This window comes from Crinia signifera, chromosome 4 (genome assembly GCF_055691185.1).
Source record: "Crinia signifera chromosome 4, ASM5569118v1, whole genome shotgun sequence".
NCBI classification, from domain to species: Eukaryota; Metazoa; Chordata; class Amphibia; order Anura; family Myobatrachidae; genus Crinia; species Crinia signifera.
In genome coordinates this window covers 231,321,122-231,344,845 of record NC_139220.1, presented here as the reverse complement: position 1 = coordinate 231,344,845, position 23,724 = coordinate 231,321,122, and the positions used below count along the sequence as shown (strand labels likewise).

The following is a 23,724-nucleotide window of genomic DNA, read 5'->3' as shown; positions in this document are numbered from 1 at the left end:
AATGTCCAACTCACCACTGTTTGGGTGGCGGTGCACTTGTGAGAAAGTGAGTAAGGGCGTACCTCACATACCCAATGAGGGGGTGAGGAAATACCTGTAAAGGTATCTTTTCCTGTTAAACAACTCCCTTATGAATAAAGTTTGATATACCTCACTCACTCATTTGTGTGGAGGTGCTCCAAACGGGATGCAGTTCCAATCCCGGCGGTCGGGATCCCGGCGTTCAGAATCCCGACGCCGGAATCCCGACCGCCGAAATGCCGACACATTCTCCCTCCGTGGGTGTCCACGACACCCCTGGAGGGAGAATAAATTAGTGTGCCGAGCGTAGCGAGGCACCGGGCCCGCTGCGTGGCGAGCGCAGCGAGCCCGCAAGGGGAGGCGATCCACGTCCCCCCCTTGTCGGGATTTCGGCGGTCGGGATTCCGGCGTCGGGATTCTGAACGCCGGGATCCCGACCGCCGGGATTCAATACTGAATCCCTCCAAACATAAAGGTTTATTTTCCTGGTGTAGTGGAGGATGGTCTTTTTAACCAGAAGTCATGCATCTCCCAAATGTATAAAAAAAAAACATATTTTATTGATGTACATGCAAAACAGTTCTTGATAAAAAAACTTCACAGGGGGTCTTTCAATGACTAATAGGGTGACCAACTCATCCCTTTAATCCGGGACACATATTAATTACACAGGTTCTGTGGCAGTTTAAAACCAGGTGAAATGGAGTCTTGAGGTGTGGCAGTTTAAAACCAGGTGAAAGCCAGCCACAGAATCTGTGTAATTAATATGTGTCCCGGATTAAAGGGATGAGTTGGTCACCCTAATGACTAACCAAATCACAAAAGGTCCCCCAAAAAGTCCAAACAAAAAATTGATCTCTGGCGCCGCCGTCGTGGCCTTGCAGGAGCATCACACCCCCTTTAGTTAGGCCCCCAAATTTTCGGCGTACACGCCAGTGTCCCTCCTCCGGCTGCCACAAAATTGGGAGGTATGCTGGGGGTAATGGACGGTTGCGCTGCCGAGACACAGCTAGGCATGTATATGAATCTATATGCATGCCCAGCTGTGTCCTGGCAGCACGGCCGTCCACTATACCTATGAATTTCATTTTTACCCTATTTGGGATAATTTACCCCTGTTCCCTGACCACTGCCATAACTGATCAAACATTTCTGGAGGTACATTACATGAATCTCAGTTGTTGGAAATACCTAGTTGTATACAGCAGCCAACTAACTTCAATAAGGCCTTTATTCTATTTATAATTGCAAATATCATATTAGTTCTTAATATAAAGCTCCTGAAGTCTCTGTTTACAAGTGTCAGAATATCCTGCCAATCGCGCCGTTACTATGCTGGTTGCTAGGCCGCGGCCACGGCCTGCGCGTGTCTCAGTGACGGGCTTCCCCTGCAAACAGCAGCAGAGGCGAAACAGTCCGTTCCGGATAAGGAAATAATTCCGGCAGACGCAAGGAATCCTGGGAGGCCACTGGCTCTAGTTCCCCGGCCAAGATGTCTGACATGGAGGATGACTTCATGTGCGATGATGAAGAGGATTATGACCTGGTAGGTGTCTACCAACGGGGCGATGGGTGACTCCACGAGAGCTGCCCGATGCGGTGGTCGGTTCCCGGCGGCCGCTAAGCCAGCAGGGGGCATGAGAGGTGTGTTGGCGGGACACTGAGCAGGCAGCTCCCTCCCCTCCCCGCCCGGTCACTGAGATGCTGCCGCTAGTGACATGCCGGCCTTCATCCCCGCTCCCCCGCCGCAGGCTGCCCCTTACGGCAGCGCAGGGTGACAGGGAAGTGGCGGTGCACCGCAAGCTCCCGTCCTGGTGCCATATCCCGCAGGCCGCTCAGTCACCCCCTCCCGGGCCCACTGTGTGCTAGACAAGTGTCTAGTGGGGGGTATTATATACACACACAATTATATAGTATACCCTTATATCCTGCACACAGTAATGTACTGTACAGCATACGCTTCTATTCTGTACAACCACACATACAGTACATCCTGTACACTGTAATGTACTTTACAACATACACTTTTTTGTTTTGCACATCCCCACATACTGCACATGCTTATATCGTGCACTTTAATATACAGCATACACTTCTTCACATACCTAAATACTAGAAATATACTCCTGCACACAGTATTGTACTGTACAGCATATGGTACTTATGTAATATCTGGGCTCCCGTTTTTCTTATGAGACCACGTCCCCTCGCGGGGCTCGCCACGCTTCGGGCACGGTGGCTCGCTGCGCTCGCCACACTATGTAAAATCAACTCCATGCGTATTTGGATAGTAGGGGTATGAAAAAATGGGGTGCATTTAACATGGGAGCCCAGATAATACATAAGTACCCAGCATACAATTATATTAACCTTTCACACTGCACTTGGGACCTGCGGTGTGAAAGCACCCCCGCTTATATACCCTTTGTATAACCCTGGGCAAATCTCTGGATCCATCGATAAGAAGGGTTGAACCTGGGTCGCCCTCTGTATGATGGGCTACCCCGGGTTTAGTGTGAAAGCATCAGATCTGGTATCGAGATGTGAAAGGGGTATTATTCTGCACACACCTACATACCGTTATATCCTGTACCCCTATAGCCTGCACTCCGTAATGTGCTGTACAGCACGCTGTACACTGCTATTCTGCACACACCTACATACTGCACACGCTTATATCCTGTACCCCTATATCCTGCACACAGTAATGTACTATACAACATACACTTCTATTCTGAACACACCTACATACTGCACACACTTCTATTCTGTACCCCTATATCCTGCACACCGTAATGTGCTGTACAGCATGCACTTCTATTCTGCACACGCTTATATCCTGTACCCCTATATCCTGCACACAGTAATGTACTATACAGCATACACTTCTATTCTGCACACACCTACATACTGCACACGCTTATATCCTGCAAACCGTAATGTGCTGTACATCATACACTTCTATTCTGCAAACACCTACATACTGCACACGCTTATATCCTATACCCCTATATCCTGCACACAGTAATGTACTATACAGCATACACTTATTCTGAACACACCTACATACTGCACACACTTATATTCTGTACCCCTATATCCTGCACACCGTAATGTGCTGTACAGCATACACTTCTATTCTGCACACACCTACATACTGCACACGCTTATATCCTGTACCCCTATATCCTGCACACAGTAATCTACTGTAGTATTCATTCTAGCACCCGCCATCTTTGAAAACCCATGCAGTTCCTCTTCCCTGCCTGGGGTGTAGCTGTCTGCTGTAGGGCTTCTAGCACAGTGTGGTCTGTATATCAGCACTGATATGCAAACCAGACCTGTGCTAGAAACACCACAGCAGACAGCGACACCCAAGGAAGGGAACAGGAACTGCATGGGTTTTCAAAGATGGCGGGTGCTAGAATGAACACTAAGTACTGTACAGCATTCAGTTATGTTCTGCACACACCTGCATACTACACACGTACATACTGTACCCTATATCCTGCACACACCTACATACTACACACACATACATACTGTACCCTATATCCGGCACACACCTACATACTACACACACGTACATACTGTACCCTATATCCTGCACACACCTACACACATGTACATACTATACCCTATATCCAGCACACACACGTATATACTGTACCCTATATCCTGCACACACCTACATACTACACACACGTACATACTGTACCCTATATCCTGCACACAGTAATGTACATCATACACTTCTATTCTGCACAACCCTGCATAGTGCACGTTTTGTATATTATGCACACACTTATATACTGCACACGCCAATTTCCTTCACACAGCATACACTTCTATTCTGCACACACCTACATACTGCACACACTTATATCCTGTACCCTTATATCCTGCACACAATAATGTACAGCATACACTTCTGCTCTGCACTACCTCACATACTGCAGACTGTACAGCATTCACTTCTGCTCTGCACTACCTCACATACTGCAGACACACTTATATAATGTACCACTATATCCTGCACACAATAATGTACTTGACAGCATACACTTCTGTTCTGCACACGCTAATATCCTATACCAGGGGTTCTTAAACTCCGTACTCAGGACCTCGCACAGTTCACTTTTTCTTGGTCACCCGGCAGGTGCACAGGTGCATTCACTACTCACTAACACATTTAAAAGATCAACAGGTGGAGCTAATTATTTCACTTGTGTTTTTGTGAGGAGACCTGGAAAACATGCACTGTTTTAGGTAGAGTACCGAGTTTGAGAACATTTGTCTTATACAGACTAATGTACTGTTTAGCATACACTTCTATTCTGCATAACCGTTCATACTGCAATGTACTGTACAGCATACACTTCTATTTTGCTTAACCCCACATACTGTACACATTAAGATGCTGTAGACTGCAATGTACTGTACAGCATATACCAGGCATTCCCAACCACGGTCCTCAAGGCACACCAACAGTGCAGGTTTTGCAGATATCCAGGCTTGAGCACAGGTGACTTAATTAGTATATGAGGGATTCTGATTAAACCATCTGTGCTGAATCCTGGATATCACTAAAACCTGCACTGTAGGTGTGCCTTGAGGACCGTGGTTGGGAATGCCTGGCATACACTTCTGTTTTGCACAACCCCACATACTGCACACACTTCTATCCTGCACACTTGAATGTGCATCATACTTCTATTCTGATCAAACCTACATATTGCTCACACTTATATCCTTTACCCCTATATCCTGCACACCGTGATGTACTGTACAGCATACACTTCTATTCTGCACACACTTTTATACTACATCCTGCACAAAGTAAAGTATTGTACAGCATACACTTCTATTCTGCACACACTTATATCCTGGACACCATCATCTACTGTACAGCATACATGCTCTGCAAAAACATACATACTGCACATAAATATCCTGTACAAATAATACTACTGCTGCATACACCTATATCCTCTACACACCGTAATATACTAAACACACACACACACACACACACACCACAGCATTCACATATATACTGCGTATGCCTACAGTATATACTACAGAATGCAATTGTCCAGAAATGCATATACTGTATATACAGGCTGCTGAGTACTCAGCTATAGAAAGCTTATGTAATAGTACTGTGTGTCTGTTGCATAATATATCACCTAACTATGGAAAATCATACAATATCATCAAATCTGAGGTTTTATGGATCATTCTTGGTTGTATTTATTTGTAGTTTTTTTAAAGAATTGATACAATTTGTTTTGCGATTATAATGCCCGCCTCAGTGGATAATGGTGAAGCATGCATTGATGATCGTTGCAGACTGTCCCTAATTACTATGAACAGCATCACGTTTTAAATCTTTATCCGAAGAAGTTTTGAACCGCTATATAGTACAGCCTCTCTTCTGCGATTAGGATGCCAATTACACTGTGTATGTTCTTATTTGCTGAGGTTCATATGTATTTATTACAGATGAACAGGAAAAATACTTATTGCTTGTCTAGTGAAGATCTTAATTAAGTAAATGGTTCCCAAATGGACAGGGTTCATTTTGCCCTTTTTAGAAATTAGACGGAGTGCGACACCCTGCTAAAACAGCCTAGAGCAGGCAAGGCCAAACTGGTCCTCCAGGGAATGCTAAAACTATGGCAAGCCATGCTGGGATGTGTAGTTTCACAATAGCTGGAGGACCATCGTGAACACTACTCTAACACTACTCTAGTCTTTTTGACCGTTGGAACATTTCCGACTGTCGAATACGGTTGCAAATTTCCGATAATCGGATAGGTTGAGTAGGTCGAATGTAAATTCGACCTGTTGTTGAAAAGTGACAATATTTCCGACTGTCGGACATATCGGCATACGTTGATTGCCCATCTGTTTTCCATTGGCACTCCTTATAACCAGCGTTACAAGCTCTGGTTACCCTTAACACCTATGTGTAATCACACTTAAAATATAAAAGAAAAGCCTTGTGGTGCCTAATCTTAGCTGGCAACATATAGGGCCATATTCAATGCGGCCGGCGAGGGGGTTAAACAGCGATCCTCGCCATTTAACCCCCTCGCTTGCCATCCCTATTCAACGCGCTGGGGAAATCCTTGCAGTTAGAGGACAGCGCTGATTCCCCCAAACAGCGAGGCTTGCGGCTAATGCAGGGAGCCCGCTGCATTTATCCATGAGCCTCGCTGTGTTAGCACCTGCATACGCTGTTTCCCCCTCGCTCCAAAAGCCTAGCGAGAGGGAAACGGCGTGTGCAGGGGGCCAGTTGAATACTGACCGTGCGAGCTGTGACATCGAGCAGGCAGCACTGCTCGCTGTCGCAGCTTGCAAAAAGCATTGAATACACCCCATAAAGTCCAATTTAAGCTGCTACTTCTTCTAAAAGGTTATTCCGAAAACCCCTTCAGCAGAAATGAAAATAGAAATAAGCAATAGCTTGCCAAGAAGCATTGATTTTTTTGGTTGATTTATATTCTCCAATATACAAATGTAACCAAAACCTAAAATTAATTTAACACACACACACGGCCATATCATAACATAAATATGAATACAATTAAGAAAACGTTGTTAGATTTGTGTTTTGATTTTATGCATATGGCCATATGTGTGTGTGTGATAAACTACTTTTATGTTGTATAAATTTGTTTATTGGAGCGTAATTTCGTATTCAGACATAATCACTAAAGCAAAATATTTCTCAAGTGGGCAAAACCATGTGCACTGCCGGTGGGGCAGATGTCACATGTGCAGAGAGAGTTAGATTTAGGTGGGGTGTTATCAAACTGATACTGGGCACATTTACCTGCTGTGCTGCTTTGTTTCATGACTTTGGGTATGTAGCTCACATATCACTAGTCGTGTGGCTTTTTCCTATTTGTGATCTGTTTTTTCCATGTATAGCAACTTTAGTACCACCAACGTAGTGTCACAGAAAAGCAGGTGGGAGACTATAGCTGTATTTATATGATGGAAAATTGGTGCTTACACTTATGCGTGGAGGAATCCTTTTCACATTGGGTGTGGATCGTATTGTCGACCCGACTTAGGTCGACGTGGGTGAAGGTCGACGGGTGTCTAGGTTGACATGGGGTTTTTTCACTGTTTTTTTTTACCCGAATGTTGACACCGTCGACATGGACACAGTTGGAAAAACCCATATCGACCTAATGCATTTGTCGACCTAAAACCATGTTAATCTAGACACCTGTCGACCTTCATCCATGTCGACCTAGAACCCTGTCATAGAAACATAGAATTTGACGGCAGGTAAGAACCACTTGGCCCATCTAGTCTGTTGCCTGTCGACCTAAGTCGGGTCGACTATACGACCGTATGCCTTCACATCTTACTACAAGCTTATTTTGCCTTAAAATTAATGCCAAGCTATCGCCTGTTTATACTCTTGTATGCACAGGAATACTCGGAAGACAGTAATTCTGAGCCTAATGTTGATTTGGAAAATCAGTACTACAATTCAAAAGCTTTGAAGGAAGATGATCCCAAAGCAGCTCTCAGCAGCTTCCAGAAGGTATGTAGTACATGTTGCCTATTTATTGTAATCTCCTTTTGTTTTGATTGTGTTCCATCTTATCTGAGAATGACTTTGACTAATCTTTTTTTCTGCTTTATGCATAAAAAAAGCATAAACAAGACACGCATTAAAGCTTTCATAGACAGTGCCCTCCTTTCTCATGTTCATCCCTACCACTATCCTTGCTTACTGTGTTCCTGTCTTGGGGCTGCAGCATAGTCCAAAATCCAAATAGGGGGGATACACCAACTGCCAGTGAGTCCCGACTGCTGATGTGGGGTGACACCTGCAGCCTGATCTCTGTAGCCCCCACTGGTCATTATTGCCAATCCTTTCTGTAGAAACTCAGTGTGCTTTTATGTGCAATTAACAAACTTTGTTTACCTTAAAGCCGCCACCAGGTGGTGCTCATCTAGATAAATACTGGTGACCTGCAAATCTATTTACATATGGGGCCAGCGTCAACATTGCTGTAGCATCTCCTGCCGCACGAGCGTCTCGAACGCTCGCATGTCCATTGGTGGGAATGGGGCGTGCAAGCGTCTCCTCATTCCGTGGCGCGGGGTGGCGATTAGAGCGGCTCCATCTGTATAACTACTATACTTTGTGAATAATTGAAGCTAGGTTTTGGACACTTTGTATATAATTGTATAAATATCAGAAATTATTATCCCAATAATTCATGGGCTTCTCGAGTGAGTTTACCACGAACAGGAAACTGTTTTTTTTTTTTTTTTACCTTATACATAGGAATATGCAGTATACCTTAAAGCAGGGCTGGGCAATTGCGGCCCTCCAGATGTTGAGGAACTACACATCCCAGGATGCTTTGCATTAGTTTTGCTATGTGGCCATGCTGAAACTGATGCAAGGCATGCTGGGATGTGTAGTTCCTCAACATCTGGAGGGCCGCAATTGCCCAGCCCTGCCTTAAAGGGAATCCTTCTTCCCCTAATAACATCTCTGTATTATCCAATTGTGTATGTTTGTTTTTGTACATATGGGACTAATTATTTTACTACCCAATTTTTTTGCAGTATAATTAATGAATGTTAAGTTATAACAAATCATAAGTGTGCCCCCAAACAAATGAGAGTATTTTGTCTTCCCTATTAAGAATTCAATTGACTCTGGCAAGGCACCATACCATAACTATTGTGGACTCATTTTCCTTTAATTATTTTCCCTTCACTAACAGGTGAAGCCTGTGCCCAGGTAACCTTTCCCCTGTCCCCCCCCCCAGTCCCATGTTTAATTATATTTTAATGAATAAGCCAATGGTGGCTTTACTTCCACAAGAAAGCAGCATAACATTTAATACAATTTTGTATAGAGAACCACTTGGCCAGTTCTAATCTGCCCTGAACAGATACAGGTGCACATATTAATCAACAGTATATTTTTGGATTTTGTGAGAGGAAACCGGATTATCCAGAGTAATCCCACGCAGCCACGGGAATAATATACGAACTCAGCGCAGTTCGGGTTAATGGTGGGAAGCGAAACCATGAACTCAACAATTAATGTTTTCACTTAAGAGGAAATGAGTGAATTACACGCATTTTAATACTTTACCAGTATGCATTACTACTTTGTGAATTAAGGGCCTGATTCTGGTTTACGAGCATAAGCTAATTCTGTCTCTAATGGACAAAACCATGTGCACTGCAGCTGGGGCAGATGTAACGTGCAGAGAGTTAGATTTGGGTGTTTTGTTTCTATACAGAGTAAATACTGTCTGGTTTAATTTTGCAGCACAACTAGGTATCAGTTTGAAGTACAAACCCCACCCAAATCTAACTCTCTCTGCACATTACATCTTCCCCACCTGCAGTACACATGGTTTTGTCCATTAGAGAGAGAATTTGCTTTTGCAAGTGAACCAGAACACTAAGTTATTTATATAGTGCATACCAGAGGTTCCAAAAAACCGGTTGTCAAAGTACAACAACTGTCCTTGATTTAATTATATGTTAATGCAAAAGTTTTAGACAGCCATGGAGAAATCATGCAAAGCAAGAATGATTTTAAAAATACAAGTGATGTTTATCTTTTATCAATTAACAAAATAGAAAGTGGATGAATAGAAAGCTAAATCAAATAAATATTTGGTGTGACCACTTTTTGCCTTCGAAAAATCATCCACTTAGTCACACTTTCACAAAGTTGGAGATTTTGTAGGATTATAGTCAGGTGTATGATTAACCAACCGTACTAAACAGGTGATAATGATCATCATTTTCATTTGTTGAAACCAGGTCATTAACTGAAACAGAAATAGCTGTGTAGGTTTAAAACTGGGTGAGGAACAGCCAAACTGCTACAAAGGGGGGTTGTGGAAGACTACCCTTTCGCCAAATGTCATGTTCCATGGAATGTTGGCGCACAGCAACAGAGCACAAGGTAGATGTAGTGCATTGGCAAGGTCCCAGGCAAAGATTTCAAAGCAGACTGGTGTTTCAAGATGTGCTGTTCAAGCTCTTTTCAAGAAGCACAAAGAAACTAGCAACATTGAGGACCATGGACGTAGCAATGGGCTAAGTAAACTTGGTGCACCAGATGAAAGACACATGATGCTTACTTCCCATTGATATCGGCAAATGTCTAGCGGTGCCATCAGCTCCGAACTGGCATAAACAAGTGGGACCCAGGTACCTCTACTGTTCAGAGATGTCTAACCAGAAGTAGTCTTCGTGGGAGAATTGTGGCTAAAAAGACATTGAAAAAAAGCAGAACAACTTAACTATGCACAAAAATGCAAGAACTTGGGAAAATGTTAGCAATATTAAATATTTGGCTGGAAAAAAAAAGCCATTAATTCACTGAAGGACAGGTGAGTGGTACAATAATGGATTTCTACAGGCAACAGTGAAGAATGCTTGGGTTCCTTGCAAGTTTGAGAAAAATATGCAGGTACTTATCCATCATGCAGTACTATAATGGAGGCATCTGATTGGCTTTTCATTTAGTGTGCAGCAGAACAATGACCCCAAACTTACACCCAATGTATTTAAGAACTCTGTTCAGCGTAAAGAAGAACATGGAGTCCTGGAAGTTCTAATTTGGTCGCCACAGAGCCCTGATCTCCACATGATTGAGTTGGTCTGGGATGACATGAGGAGACAGAAGGATTTGAGCAAGCAACCGTCCACAGATCTTTGGTTATTTCTCCAAGACGTTTGAGGGCAAAGGGTGTGGTCATGCCACAAATGTATTTGATTTAGATTTCTGTTCTGTTCATTCACTTTGCATTTTTTTTTTTCCGAGTACTGGTTTTAGAATCCTCTACAGATGACTACATTGGGAAGTGAAAAGGCTGGAAAGTGTATAGATAGATGAGATTATTGTTCATTCTGTGCTGTAACATTCTTGAATAGCCCACATGCCATGGAATACACATCAGGAAACAGCTGTATCCTTTTAGTGGTACATTTAAAGAACATGATATCCCATAATACAGCCTAAAAGTGACTGTAACACCTTTCGATCTAGGCCAGTAGTGATACATGACAGATAATGCACTGATCTATCCTCTATGCGAAAAAGAAGTTCTTGATTATATCTCCCCATTCATTCGCAACAGCAGAGGATTGCACATATTGCCAATCAAATATTTGGTAATTGAATGCAGGGCAATATGTAGCAGTGTGCAAAGTGCAGGCTGAATACCTGTGATTCACTGGTTATTAGGTATTGCCCCTTGTCAAATATTTAACAGATCTGCTCCTGTCCAATGTGGACAAGGTAGAGTGAGATTTTTAATGCATCATATCTGTCCAACCTACGTTTCTATAGCAATATTCAGCAGACGTAGCTAGTGCTCTGTAAATTACATGGACTTTAATTGTATTTCTTTGTTACAGGTTTTGGAACTTGAAGGAGAAAAGGGAGAATGGGGATTCAAAGCACTGAAACAAATGATCAAAATAAACTTCAAATTAGTAAGAAAAAACAATCACAATTTGTTTTTGTATTAAGCTGGTTAAGGCTGCTATTATTTTATATTACATTGTGGTAACCAACTCTTGTATTCTAATTTGTATCCTGTATTGATTTACTAAACTATGGTGGCAAATTCAGTGAGCGCATTTCTTCAGAGGTAGCTACTGCAATGCTGAGTGGCTTCTTACAGCTGCTTAGGTCAGAGTATTTCGTGTTGGTAAATTAGTATAGTACACGTTGCTGGGAGACAACCTTATGCTATTATTGTACAGTGGTTTAATAGCAAAGTATAATGCTCAGTAATATTGAGCAATTTTGATTGTTGAAGTTGAATTTTACTTAATGAAAACAGCAAGACCCCAACTTAGTAAATTGTAGATTGTGATGTTACTTTTACAACAGCGGGACACGGACATTTCGGTAAATTCTGTATTACTGATTATGATTTGTATTCAGATTCTTAGTAAATCACTATTTATCTGTTAATCAAGGGGTGGGCAATAAGTGGCCCTCCAGCTGTTGAATGACACATCCCAGCATGCCTTGCCTTAGTTTTGCTATTTGGCCATGCTGAAATGCAAGGCATGCTGGGATTCTTCAACAGCTGGAGGGAGGGTTATTGTAATTTTCAAAACTTGTTCTGTTACAAATAAATGAACAATCTCTTATACAAAGGGCACATGAGAAGTTGAAACAGGATACGGTCATTAGGTCGACCCTTTTAAGGTCGACAGGGCAAACTCATGTTGACCTTTTCACTGTCGACCTTCCCATTGTTGACCTAATGCTTGTATCAACCTTCCGGCCCTGTTGACCTTAGCTATGTTGACCTATTTCAGGTGTCGACCAAAGCCCTGTCACCTTCAGTGGTCAACCTAATGCATGTTGACCATATGACCCATACCCGTTGAACCGAGTAGCTCTCCATTCATTGTCACTTTCACTTCAACATATTGCCAGGGGGTCTGCAAGCTAGGAGATTGCCTGCTTGCTAGAGTCAACAAATTGCTGGCTCACATGTCTGTAAAGCCCCATACACACGGGGGAGATATATTGCTCAGCCATATATTGCTAGCAATATATGGCTGAGCAATATATTGCTCAGTTTCTCCTTTTCATCAGCGACCAGAGATGGTCGCTGACGAAAGGGAACCTCTGCCGGCGATGCCGGCAAGCTCCTGCGACCAGCGATTAGAACGCGGCTGAAAACGGGAGCGCGCACACTCCCATCACTGGCAATATGGTCTCCTGCGACCATATTTCCAGCGGTTTCAGCCCCTATCGTCCCAGAGTGTACACAGCTTTAGACATATAAGGGGAATCGGTATGGGGTAGATTTAGATTGCTTCTAAAGAGTGATGTTCATCTCGATTATTTTTCAGCTGTAACAAAAACAGGCTGATATTGTGATTTTTAGACCGTTGATGAGTATCGGGCTAGCCTATTACAGACTTTTTTTTTTCCTTGTGTCTAAAAAAAATGTGCTGCTGTCGGGCGATAATACATGGGAACCAGCGTAATTTCCCAGATCCATGTGTTATCGCGGGTCTGAAGGGCTGCTTATCAGGGATTTTGCTTTTTTTTCATCGGGCGATCAGGACAACACATTGGGGCTTATAGGATAGCCTCCAGTGATACTACAGGTTGAGTATCCCTTATCCAAAATGCTCGGGATTTTAATTTTGGATAACCGATTATTCCGTATTTCAGAACATTTTTAAATTTCAATGATGTATATTGAGATATTTTGCATTTATGTTGTACAAACAAATCAAACACATGGGTACTTGTGTAGTTTCACGGCGCCAGTATGGCGCTGTGCGTCTGAGTCCCCTTGCGGGGCCCGCTTCGCTCGCCCACGCTGCGGGCTCGGTGGCTCGCTACGCTCGCCACGCTATTTAAAATGAACTCCATGCCAACATGGATAGTGGTGGTATGAACTATCCATGTTGGCATGGAGTTAAGTTACTTTTTTAACCCCTTCCCGACATTTGACGTACATTTACGTCATGGTCGGGAAGTACTTCCCGACACATGGCGTAAATGTACGTCATGGCTTCTAACTGTCACTGCGTCTATAGAGGCGGTGACAGTTAGGAGATGTCTGCTGTCCCTGACAGCAGACATCCCCCCTCGCCGCCCAGGGGGGGCAGGGGTGCCCCCCCCGGTCGGCGATCGCTGTGATTGGCTGTTCAAATCTGAACAGCCATTCACAGCGTTTCCTGTGTTACCGGTGGCTAAGCCGCTCGGTAACACAGGGATCGATGGTGATCGGTGCTGTTAAGTACAGCACCGATCACCACCGATGAGCAGCACCCCCCTCCCACCCACCCGGCACTCACCCGGCCCGGCAGCAGGCTCACCCGGCGGCGGCAGCGGCAGGAGCGCACGCAGCGGCAGGAGCGCACGCACCCTCTCCCCCCCCTGCCAGCCGCAGCAGCAGCATGAGCTGCATAAAAAGTAAAAAAAAAGAATGATAATGAACTGAAATATATATATATATATATATGGTGTAATGGCGGACCGGCACTCAATTCCTTACTTGATGTAGTCGCTGCGGTGCCTTCCAATACTGGGAATAATAGCGGGTGAAGAAATAGCGGCACTCGCAGTCTTAGTGAAAAAACTTGTCTTTATAAAATCATCTTAAATGCAAAATGTGACCGACGTTTCGGGGACAAGCCCCGTTTTCAAGATCTCTTACCTATATAGGATCAGAGAAGGCTGAGGCGGGAGCCCGTCTCCCACGTCCGTGGCCGGCGTCTCACAGGAAGGCACTGGTGTAGCGCTTCCGGTTCTTCCGCCGGACACACGCGACCTGGGTAACCAAGGCAACCTGGGTATACAAAAGAACGTGCAAACATAAACATGGTGATAAAAACAGTGCTATATAAGGTGAATGCTTTGCAGCGTAAAAATTAAAAAGCAGTATTGGGGATACTCTAAATACATCTTGATGTCTTAGTTATTAATCAACTGAATTTATAATAAGTGTGCAACAAGCGTCCGTTACTCTGCTGGCAGTGGCCACACAGTCAGATCTGTCAGGGCTGGATGGTTAGTGCTTGCATGAAAAGGATAGATAAATCAGCTAATGTATAGGGCACATGGTTAGTGCAGGGGTCTAAACGCCTATGAATGTAGAAATACTATATAGTCCTGAACGGAACCTATTTGAGGAATACATTCCAAGGCATTCTTTCATTCAGTCCAAGTGGATGGGAGGTTTTTAGTCGGAAAATCCAACCTGCTTCAGCTCGCAGTAGAGCGGTGTCTCTATCCCCACCTCTTAGTTGAGCTGGTACATGTTCAATGATGAGGTGTTTGAGGTCATTGAGGGTGTGATCCGCTTCGGCAAAGTGCCTCGCCACTGGGTGTTCTGATTTTTTGCCTTTGATTTTGTTACTAAGTGCCGCTTTAATAGTGGATCGGTGCATTGCTGCCCGTTCCTTGAAGGGTCTAATAGTTTTACCTACATAGCCCTTGTTGCACGGGCATGTGAGAAGGTACACTACATATGCTGTACTGCATGTAACCGTTTGGTTGATTCTAAATAGCCCATTGGCTGAAGGTAGTGAAAATGTAGAACCTGTCCTCATGAACTGACAGGTGGTGCATTGGACACATTTGTAGCATCCAGGGGCTCTGGTAAGAAACGTGCTGCCTCTCTGAGTCCGCTGAATTTCAGAGCTAAAACCCGTGATATCAGTATGGACCACTATATCTTTAATACTTCTACTTCTAGTAAAGCAGGCCATAGGTCTTTTGTTTTTGTAGCACTGGAGCCCTTTGTCGGTACTGACTATGGGCCAGAGAGCACGTGTTGCCCTTGGAATCACAGGGCTGGTGGTGGAGTACCTGGTTGTCCACGCAATGACTTTGTTGCTTGGCTTAGGGTTACTTGCCAATAGGGTACTTCTAGGGGTATTTAGTACTTCCTTTCTCTGCTTGTTTAAGGTCTTCTCATCATAGCCCTTGCAGATGAATCGTTGTACCACTTGGTCCAATGCTTTTTCCGTTTCTTTAGGATTGCTGGTAATCCTGGCACTGCGGATGAGCTGTGATTTGGAAAGGCCAATTTTCAAGGCTCTTGGATGGTGGCTCGATGCCTTGAGTAATGTGTTCTTGCTTGTAGGTTTACGGTATACCGAAGTCTCGAGTATACCATTCCTTTTGGTCACTAAGACATCCAAATAATTAATGGCTGTGTCTTCTATTTGAAATGTAACCTTTATTGGAGAGTCTCTCTCATTGATGAACAAGATGAGATCTTCTAGACTGGTCCTCCTGCCCTGCCACAGCAGGAAGACGTCGTCTATGTAGCGACAATAAGAGATGATGTTGGAGGCCCAACCGGTGTTAGAAAAGAACATGTGCTTTTCCTCTTGTTGCATGAACACATTAGCGTACGATGGGGAGACGTTGCTCCCCATCGCACACCCACTGACTTGTAGATAATAAAGGCCATCGAAAAGGAAATAATTTCTCTTTAAGATGAGTTCCAGTAGGTTAAGAAACAGCTCAATATCCACAGAAAGGTTTTCTTCATTCATTAGAAAGCTACGCATAGCCTGTAGTCCCTTGTCATGGGGAATTGCCGTGTATAGGCTACAAATGTCCATCGTGCAAAGCCATGTGTCATCATTGATGGAGGGGCATTTCTGTATTTTTTGCAAGAAACTTGTGGTGTCCTTAATATGATTGGGCTGTTTTAGGATCAACGGTTGCAAGATTCCATCAAGGAACGCCGAAATGGGGTGATACAAGCCATTTCTGGCCGAAATAATGGGCCTGCCAGGCGGGTGTGCACTATCTTTGTGCATCTTAGGCACTGTGAAGAAAACTGGGCAAATTGGAAACTCTTGTTTGAGAGCCGCCATCAGTTTGCTAGATATTTTATTTTGTTTGTGTGCCTCTTCGAGGATACAGTCCAGTTCGGTTTTATAGCCCCTGGTGGGCTCCTTAGTGAGCTTCTGATAGGTTCTGGAGTCATTGAGTTGTAGGAGTGCCTCGGTGCGGTAATCATCAGTGTTCATAATGACGATACCGCCGCCCTTATCCGCCGGGCGTATCACCACATTTTTGTTGGTGCCCAGAGTGCGGATGGCTTGGCGTTCTTCATTGGACATGTTGGAATGTGTCACTTTATTTGCCTCCGTATATTTAGTCACTGACTCTCCTAGAAGCCTCATATAGCTTTTGATCGATGCATTGGTAGAGGGGGGGTCGAAACTGGACTTTTTCCTGGAGTTGATGAATGTTTGATGGTCATCAGTGGTAAGGGAATTAGTTGAGTGCTGGAAGAATTCTCCCAGTCTCAGCTTGCGGCCCAATTTATAGGAATCAATACCCCATTGCAGGTCATTGTGTTTATTTGTGGGTATGAATGACAGTCCTCTTTCCAGGGCAGATTTTTCAGCTGAGGTCAGGGTATGGGACGATAAGTTGTAAATTACCGAATCCTCGGTGTGGTTCTTGTTGGCGTGCCTTTGGTTTTGTCCGCCCCGGCGGGTGGCCTGCCTCTTCCTCTTTGAATTGGGACGGGTGCCTGTTGAGAGTTCCCTAAAGGGACTGATGCTGAAGCCTCAGGTACTGAATCAATGTCATTGTATGCGAATTCGCTATCGCTGTTGGAGGTGGCAGTCTCTCGGCCATGAACTTCGCGTCTTTTCCGCCAGTGATGTTTGGCTCTGGCATTATAAGGGTGCTGGGTGGGTTGGTCGCCCCCCATAGCCCAACGGTATACCTTATTTGTGTCATAATCCTCCGATACTGTGGCATGTTTGGACCGCTTGAATTTGACCAGGTCCTGATGGTATTTATCCACTTGAAGCTGCAACTTGCTCAGCCATTGCTGACTGGGATCCTCTTGTGCTGCTGCTTTGAACGCAGGTTCAACCTGTTTGATCTTATCTCTGGTCAATGCCAGTTCGCGTCCTGCCTCCTCTATGACCAGGAGTACCAAGTCCAGACTGCAGCGGTTCAAGATGCCCACCCATTTGCTACAGAACTCAGGATTGTAACGCCCGATGGTCCGGACGTTACGAATCCTGAATCCCCGGGGGATCATTTTTTCCCTGAAGTAGTCCGATAGGGCTATACCATGCAGCTGGAAATCGGACTCTCTCTTTTTCAGGCGTAATAATTGTTGAAAGAGGTCGTCGGCATCCTTGTTATCCTCCTGGGTCGACAACTGGTCGGCAAATAGTACTCTGGTTATCTCATCTTCTGAGAAGCCATAGGTGTAGCCCCTGGGTAGCGGTATATTTGCGTAACCCCTGGTGTCACTCGATTGCTGCATGTTGGCGGACTAGTTGTAGTCGACACAGGCAAACCACTGTCTTGGCTGTGGGATCCGAGAGAGTAGTTTACGCTTGAGATTAATAGCACATACTATGAGATGTAGAGATCCGGAAATGCTGGTGCTAGAAGTTGGTGTCCTTGAAAGTGAAAGAACTGTGAGCGGTATGTCGACAAATGGTGTCAACCTATATCGCTGAGTGAACAGGTGTTGGTTAAAATGGTTGCTCCGTCCTCTGCCTTGCGGGGTATTTAAAGGATGGATGTTTGGGGGTGCCTTGTCCCAAGCGGAGTCCCTGCACCGTACCTATCTGGACCCCCCTACAGGGACTCCGCTTGGGACAAGGCACCCCCAAACATCCATCCTTTAAATACCCCGCAAGGCAGAGGACGGAGCAACCATTTTAACCAACACCTGTTCACTCAGCGATATAGGTTGACACCATTTGTCGACATACCGCTCACAGTTCTTTCACTTTCAAGGACACCAACTTCTAGCACCAGCATTTCCGGATCTCTACATCTCATAGTATGTGCTATTAATCTCAAGCGTAAACTACTCTCTCGGATCCCACAGCCAAGACAGTGGTTTGCCTGTGTCGACTACAACTAGTCCGCCAACATGCAGCAATCGAGTGACACCAGGGGTTACGCAAATATACCGCTACCCAGGGGCTACACCTATGGCTTCTCAGAAGATGAGATAACCAGAGTACTATTTGCCGACCAGTTGTCGACCCAGGAGGATAACAAGGATGCCGACGACCTCTTTCAACAATTATTACGCCTGAAAAAGAGAGAGTCCGATTTCCAGCTGCATGGTATAGCCCTATCGGACTACTTCAGGGAAAAAATGATCCCCCGGGGATTCAGGATTCGTAACGTCCCGACCATCGGGCGTCACAATCCTGAGTTCTGTAGCAAATGGGTGGGCATCTTGAACCGCTGCAGTCTGGACTTGGTACTCCTGGTCATAGAGGAGGCAGGACGCGAACTGGCATTGACCAGAGATAAGATCAAACAGGTTGAACCTGCGTTCAAAGCAGCAGCACAAGAGGATCCCAGTCAGCAATGGCTGAGCAAGTTGCAGCTTCAAGTGGATAAATACCATCAGGACCTGGTCAAATTCAAGCGGTCCAAACATGCCACAGTATCGGAGGATTATGACACAAATAAGGTATACCGTTGGGCTATGGGGGGCGACCAACCCACCCAGCGCCCTTATAATGCCAGAGCCAAACATCACTGGCGGAAAAGACGCGAAGTTCATGGCCGAGAGACTGCCACCTCCAACAGCGATAGCGAATTCGCATACAATGACATTGATTCAGTACCTGAGGCTTCAGCATCAGTCCCTTTAGGGAACTCTCAACAGGCACCCGTCCCAATTCAAAGAGGAAGAGGCAGGCCACCCGCCGGGGCGGACAAAACCAAAGGCACGCCAACAAGAACCACACCGAGGATTCGGTAATTTACAACTTATCGTCCCATACCCTGACCTCAGCTGAAAAATCTGCCCTGGAAAGAGGACTGTCATTCATACCCACAAATAAACACAATGACCTGCAATGGGGTATTGATTCCTATAAATTGGGCCGCAAGCTGAGACTGGGAGAATTCTTCCAGCACTCAACTAATTCCCTTACCACTGATGACCATCAAACATTCATCAACTCCAGGAAAAAGTCGGACCCCCCCTCTACCAATGCATCGATCAAAAGCTATATGAGGCTTCTAGGAGAGTCAGTGACTAAATATACGGAGGCAAATAAAGTGACACATTCCAACATGTCCAATGAAGAACGCCAAGCCATCCGCACTCTGGGCACCAACAAAAATGTGGTGATACGCCCGGCGGATAAGGGCGGCGGTATCGTCATTATGAACACTGATGATTACCGCACCGAGGCACTCCTACAACTCAATGACTCCAGAACCTATCAGAAGCTCACTAAGGATCCCACCAGGGGCTATAAAACCGAACTGGACTCTATCCTCGAAGAGGCACACAAACAAAATAAAATATCTAGCAAACTGATGGCGGCTCTCAAACAAGAGTTTCCAATTTGCCCAGTTTTCTTCACAGTGCCTAAGATGCACAAAGATAGTGCACACCCGCCTGGCAGGCCCATTATTTCGGCCAGAAATGGCTTGTATCACCCCATTTCGGCGTTCCTTGATGGAATCTTGCAACCGTTGATCCTAAAACAGCCCAATCATATTAAGGACACCACAAGTTTCTTGCAAAAAATACAGAAATGCCCCTCCATCAATGATGACACATGGCTTTGCACGATGGACATTTGTAGCCTATACACGGCAATTCCCCATGACAAGGGACTACAGGCTATGCGTAGCTTTCTAATGAATGAAGAAAACCTTTCTGTGGATATTGAGCTGTTTCTTAACCTACTGGAACTCATCTTAAAGAGAAATTATTTCCTTTTCGATGGCCTTTATTATCTACAAGTCAGTGAGTGTGCGATGGGGAGCAACGTCTCCCCATCGTACGCTAATGTGTTCATGCAACAAGAGGAAAAGCACATGTTCTTTTCTAACACCGGGTGGGCCTCCAACATCATCTCTTATTGTCGCTACATAGACGACGTCTTCCTGCTGTGGCAGGGCAGGAGGACCAGTCTAGAAGATCTCATCTTGTTCATCAATGAGAGAGACTCTCCAATAAAGGTTACATTTCAAATAGAAGACACAGCCATTAATTATTTGGATGTCTTAGTGACCAAAAGGAATGGTATACTCGAGACTTCGGTATACCGTAAACCTACAAGCAAGAACACATTACTCAAGGCATCGAGCCACCATCCAAGAGCCTTGAAAATTGGCCTTTCCAAATCACAGCTCATCCGCAGTGCCAGGATTACCAGCAATCCTAAAGAAACGGAAAAAGCATTGGACCAAGTGGTACAACGATTCATCTGCAAGGGCTATGATGAGAAGACCTTAAACAAGCAGAGAAAGGAAGTACTAAATACCCCTAGAAGTACCCTATTGGCAAGTAACCCTAAGCCAAGCAACAAAGTCATTGCGTGGACAACCAGGTACTCCACCACCAGCCCTGTGATTCCAAGGGCAACACGTGCTCTCTGGCCCATAGTCAGTACCGACAAAGGGCTCCAGTGCTACAAAAACAAAAGACCTATGGCCTGCTTTACTAGAAGTAGAAGTATTAAAGATATAGTGGTCCATACTGATATCACGGGTTTTAGCTCTGAAATTCAGCGGACTCAGAGAGGCAGCACGTTTCTTACCAGAGCCCCTGGATGCTACAAATGTGTCCAATGCACCACCTGTCAGTTCATGAGGACAGGTTCTACATTTTCACTACCTTCAGCCAATGGGCTATTTAGAATCAACCAAACGGTTACATGCAGTACAGCATATGTAGTGTACCTTCTCACATGCCCGTGCAACAAGGGCTATGTAGGTAAAACTATTAGACCCTTCAAGGAACGGGCAGCAATGCACCGATCCACTATTAAAGCGGCACTTAGTAACAAAATCAAAGGCAAAAAATCAGAACACCCAGTGGCGAGGCACTTTGCCGAAGCGGATCACACCCTCAATGACCTCAAACACCTCATCATTGAACATGTACCAGCTCAACTAAGAGGTGGGGATAGAGACACCGCTCTACTGCGAGCTGAAGCAGGTTGGATTTTCCGACTAAAAACCTCCCATCCACTTGGACTGAATGAAAGAATGCCTTGGAATGTATTCCTCAAATAGGTTCCGTTCAGGACTATATAGTATTTCTACATTCATAGGCGTTTAGACCCCTGCACTAACCATGTGCCCTATACATTAGCTGATTTATCTATCCTTTTCATGCAAGCACTAACCATCCAGCCCTGACAGATCTGACTGTGTGGCCACTGCCAGCAGAGTAACGGACGCTTGTTGCACACTTATTATAAATTCAGTTGATTAATAACTAAGACATCAAGATGTATTTAGAGTATCCCCAATACTGCTTTTTAATTTTTACGCTGCAAAGCATTCACCTTATATAGCACTGTTTTTATCACCATGTTTATGTTTGCACGTTCTTTTGTATACCCAGGTTGCCTTGGTTACCCAGGTCGCGTGTGTCCGGCGGAAGAACCGGAAGCGCTACACCAGTGCCTTCCTGTGAGACGCCGGCCACGGACGTGGGAGACGGGCTCCCGCCTCAGCCTTCTCTGATCCTATATAGGTAAGAGATCTTATGTTTTACACTGTTGTTGTACTTTCTGCACCTTGAAAACGGGGCTTGTCCCCGAAACGTCGGTCACATTTTGCATTTAAGATGATTTTATAAAGACAAGTTTTTTCACTAAGACTGCGAGTGCCGCTATTTCTTCACCCGCTATATATACACCCCCTGACGAAGTCTACCTATGACGAAACCGGTTGGGCGTGGCCTGATTGACGACGCTGTGCAATTCTGTTCCTGACCTACCTGATGTCCACAGACGGTTTACAGCTGGTCCCGGTCTGAAGCTGTTGGCGTGGTGCGGGGGTTTATTCTGGCAAGCAGATCTCTGTTTACTTTCATGTATGTGAGCTTTATTACACTTTCAAGTAAAGTATTGAATTTTATGCTCATGGTGCGCTCCCTCTCCATTTCTTTTTACATGTTTGTGGGATATTGAACCGTGGTCTGGTTCCCTGGAGAAAGCTGCAAATACTACTAAGAAAGAAAAGGACGCACTCTTAATTACTTTTGGCTGTGCGCGGTTTGGACTCCCTTTTCTATATATATATATATATATATATATATATATATATATATATATATATATATATATATATATATATATATATATATATATATATATATATATATATATATATAGTGTGTGTGTGTATAGATATATATATATATATATATATATATATATATATATAGATAGATAGATAGATATTCCCGACATATGACGTATATATACGTCATGGTCGGGAGGTACTTCCCGACCGAAGACGTATATATACGTCATGGTTTTAAACTGTCACCGCGTCTATAGACGCGGTGACAGTTTGGAGATGTCTGCTGTCCCTGACAGCAGACATCCCCCCTCGCGGCGATCGCTGCGATTGGCTGTTCAAATGTGAACAGCCAATTACAGCGTTTTCTGTGTTACCGGCGGCTAAGCCGCTCGGTAACACAGTGATCGGTGCTGTTAAGTACAGCACCGATCACCACCGATCGCCAGCCCCCCCCCCCCCTCCCACCCGGCAGCCCCCCTCCCTCCCACCCACCCGGCTGCCGCAGCGCCAGCACCCCTCCCACCCCCCCGCCAGCCGCAGCGCCAGCCCCCCTCCCAAAGCTGGTGACCAAAATGGGGTCACTTGTGGGGGGGTTCCACTGTATTGGTGCTTCGGGGGTCTTGCTAATGCGACATAGCACCCACCATTCATTCCACCACCAAATATCACTCCTTCCCTTCTGAGTCCTGCCATGCACCCAACTGGTATTTTTTGGTCACATGTGAGGCATTGCCGTACTCGGGAGAAATTGGGGCACAGATTTTGGGGTGCTTTGTCTCCTTCATTCCTTGTGAAAATGAAAAATTTTGAGCCAGAACTGCATTTTTCTGTAAAAAATTATGCAGATCTGGCTCAAAATTTTTCATTTTCACAAGGAATGAAGGAGACAAAGCACCCCAAAATCTGTGCCCCAATTTCTCCCGAGTACGGCAATGCCTCACATGTGACCAAAAAATACCAGTTGGGTGCATGGCAGGACTCAGAAGGGAAGGAGTGATATTTGGATTTTGCAGCACAGATTCTGGTTGAATGACCCCCGAAACACCCATACAGTGGAACCCCCCCACAAGTGACCCCATTTTGCAAACTACACCCTTCAGGGAATTCATCAAGGGGTATAGTGT

At 44.9% G+C, this 23,724-nt stretch overlaps 1 protein-coding gene across 4 annotated transcripts in view; it reads left to right on the top strand.

The window, feature by feature from the left end:
* Positions 1-1,409: 1,409 nt before the first annotated feature.
* Positions 1,410-23,724, top strand: part of COPS2 (COP9 signalosome subunit 2) — a 39,685-nt gene continuing 17,370 nt past the window's right edge. For 2 of the 4 annotated variants that reach the window (XM_083183949.1, XM_083183947.1), the window contains exons 1-3: positions 1,410-1,567; positions 7,475-7,588; positions 11,455-11,532. In XM_083183949.1, coding sequence (XP_083040075.1) covers positions 1,514-1,567; positions 7,475-7,588; positions 11,455-11,532 — 246 coding nt within the window. In that variant the 5' untranslated portion in view covers positions 1,410-1,513. Of the gene's footprint in view, positions 1,568-7,465; positions 7,589-11,454; positions 11,533-23,724 lie in introns of all 4 variants that reach the window. The other 2 variants (XM_083183946.1, XM_083183948.1) reach the window with 2 other exon arrangements.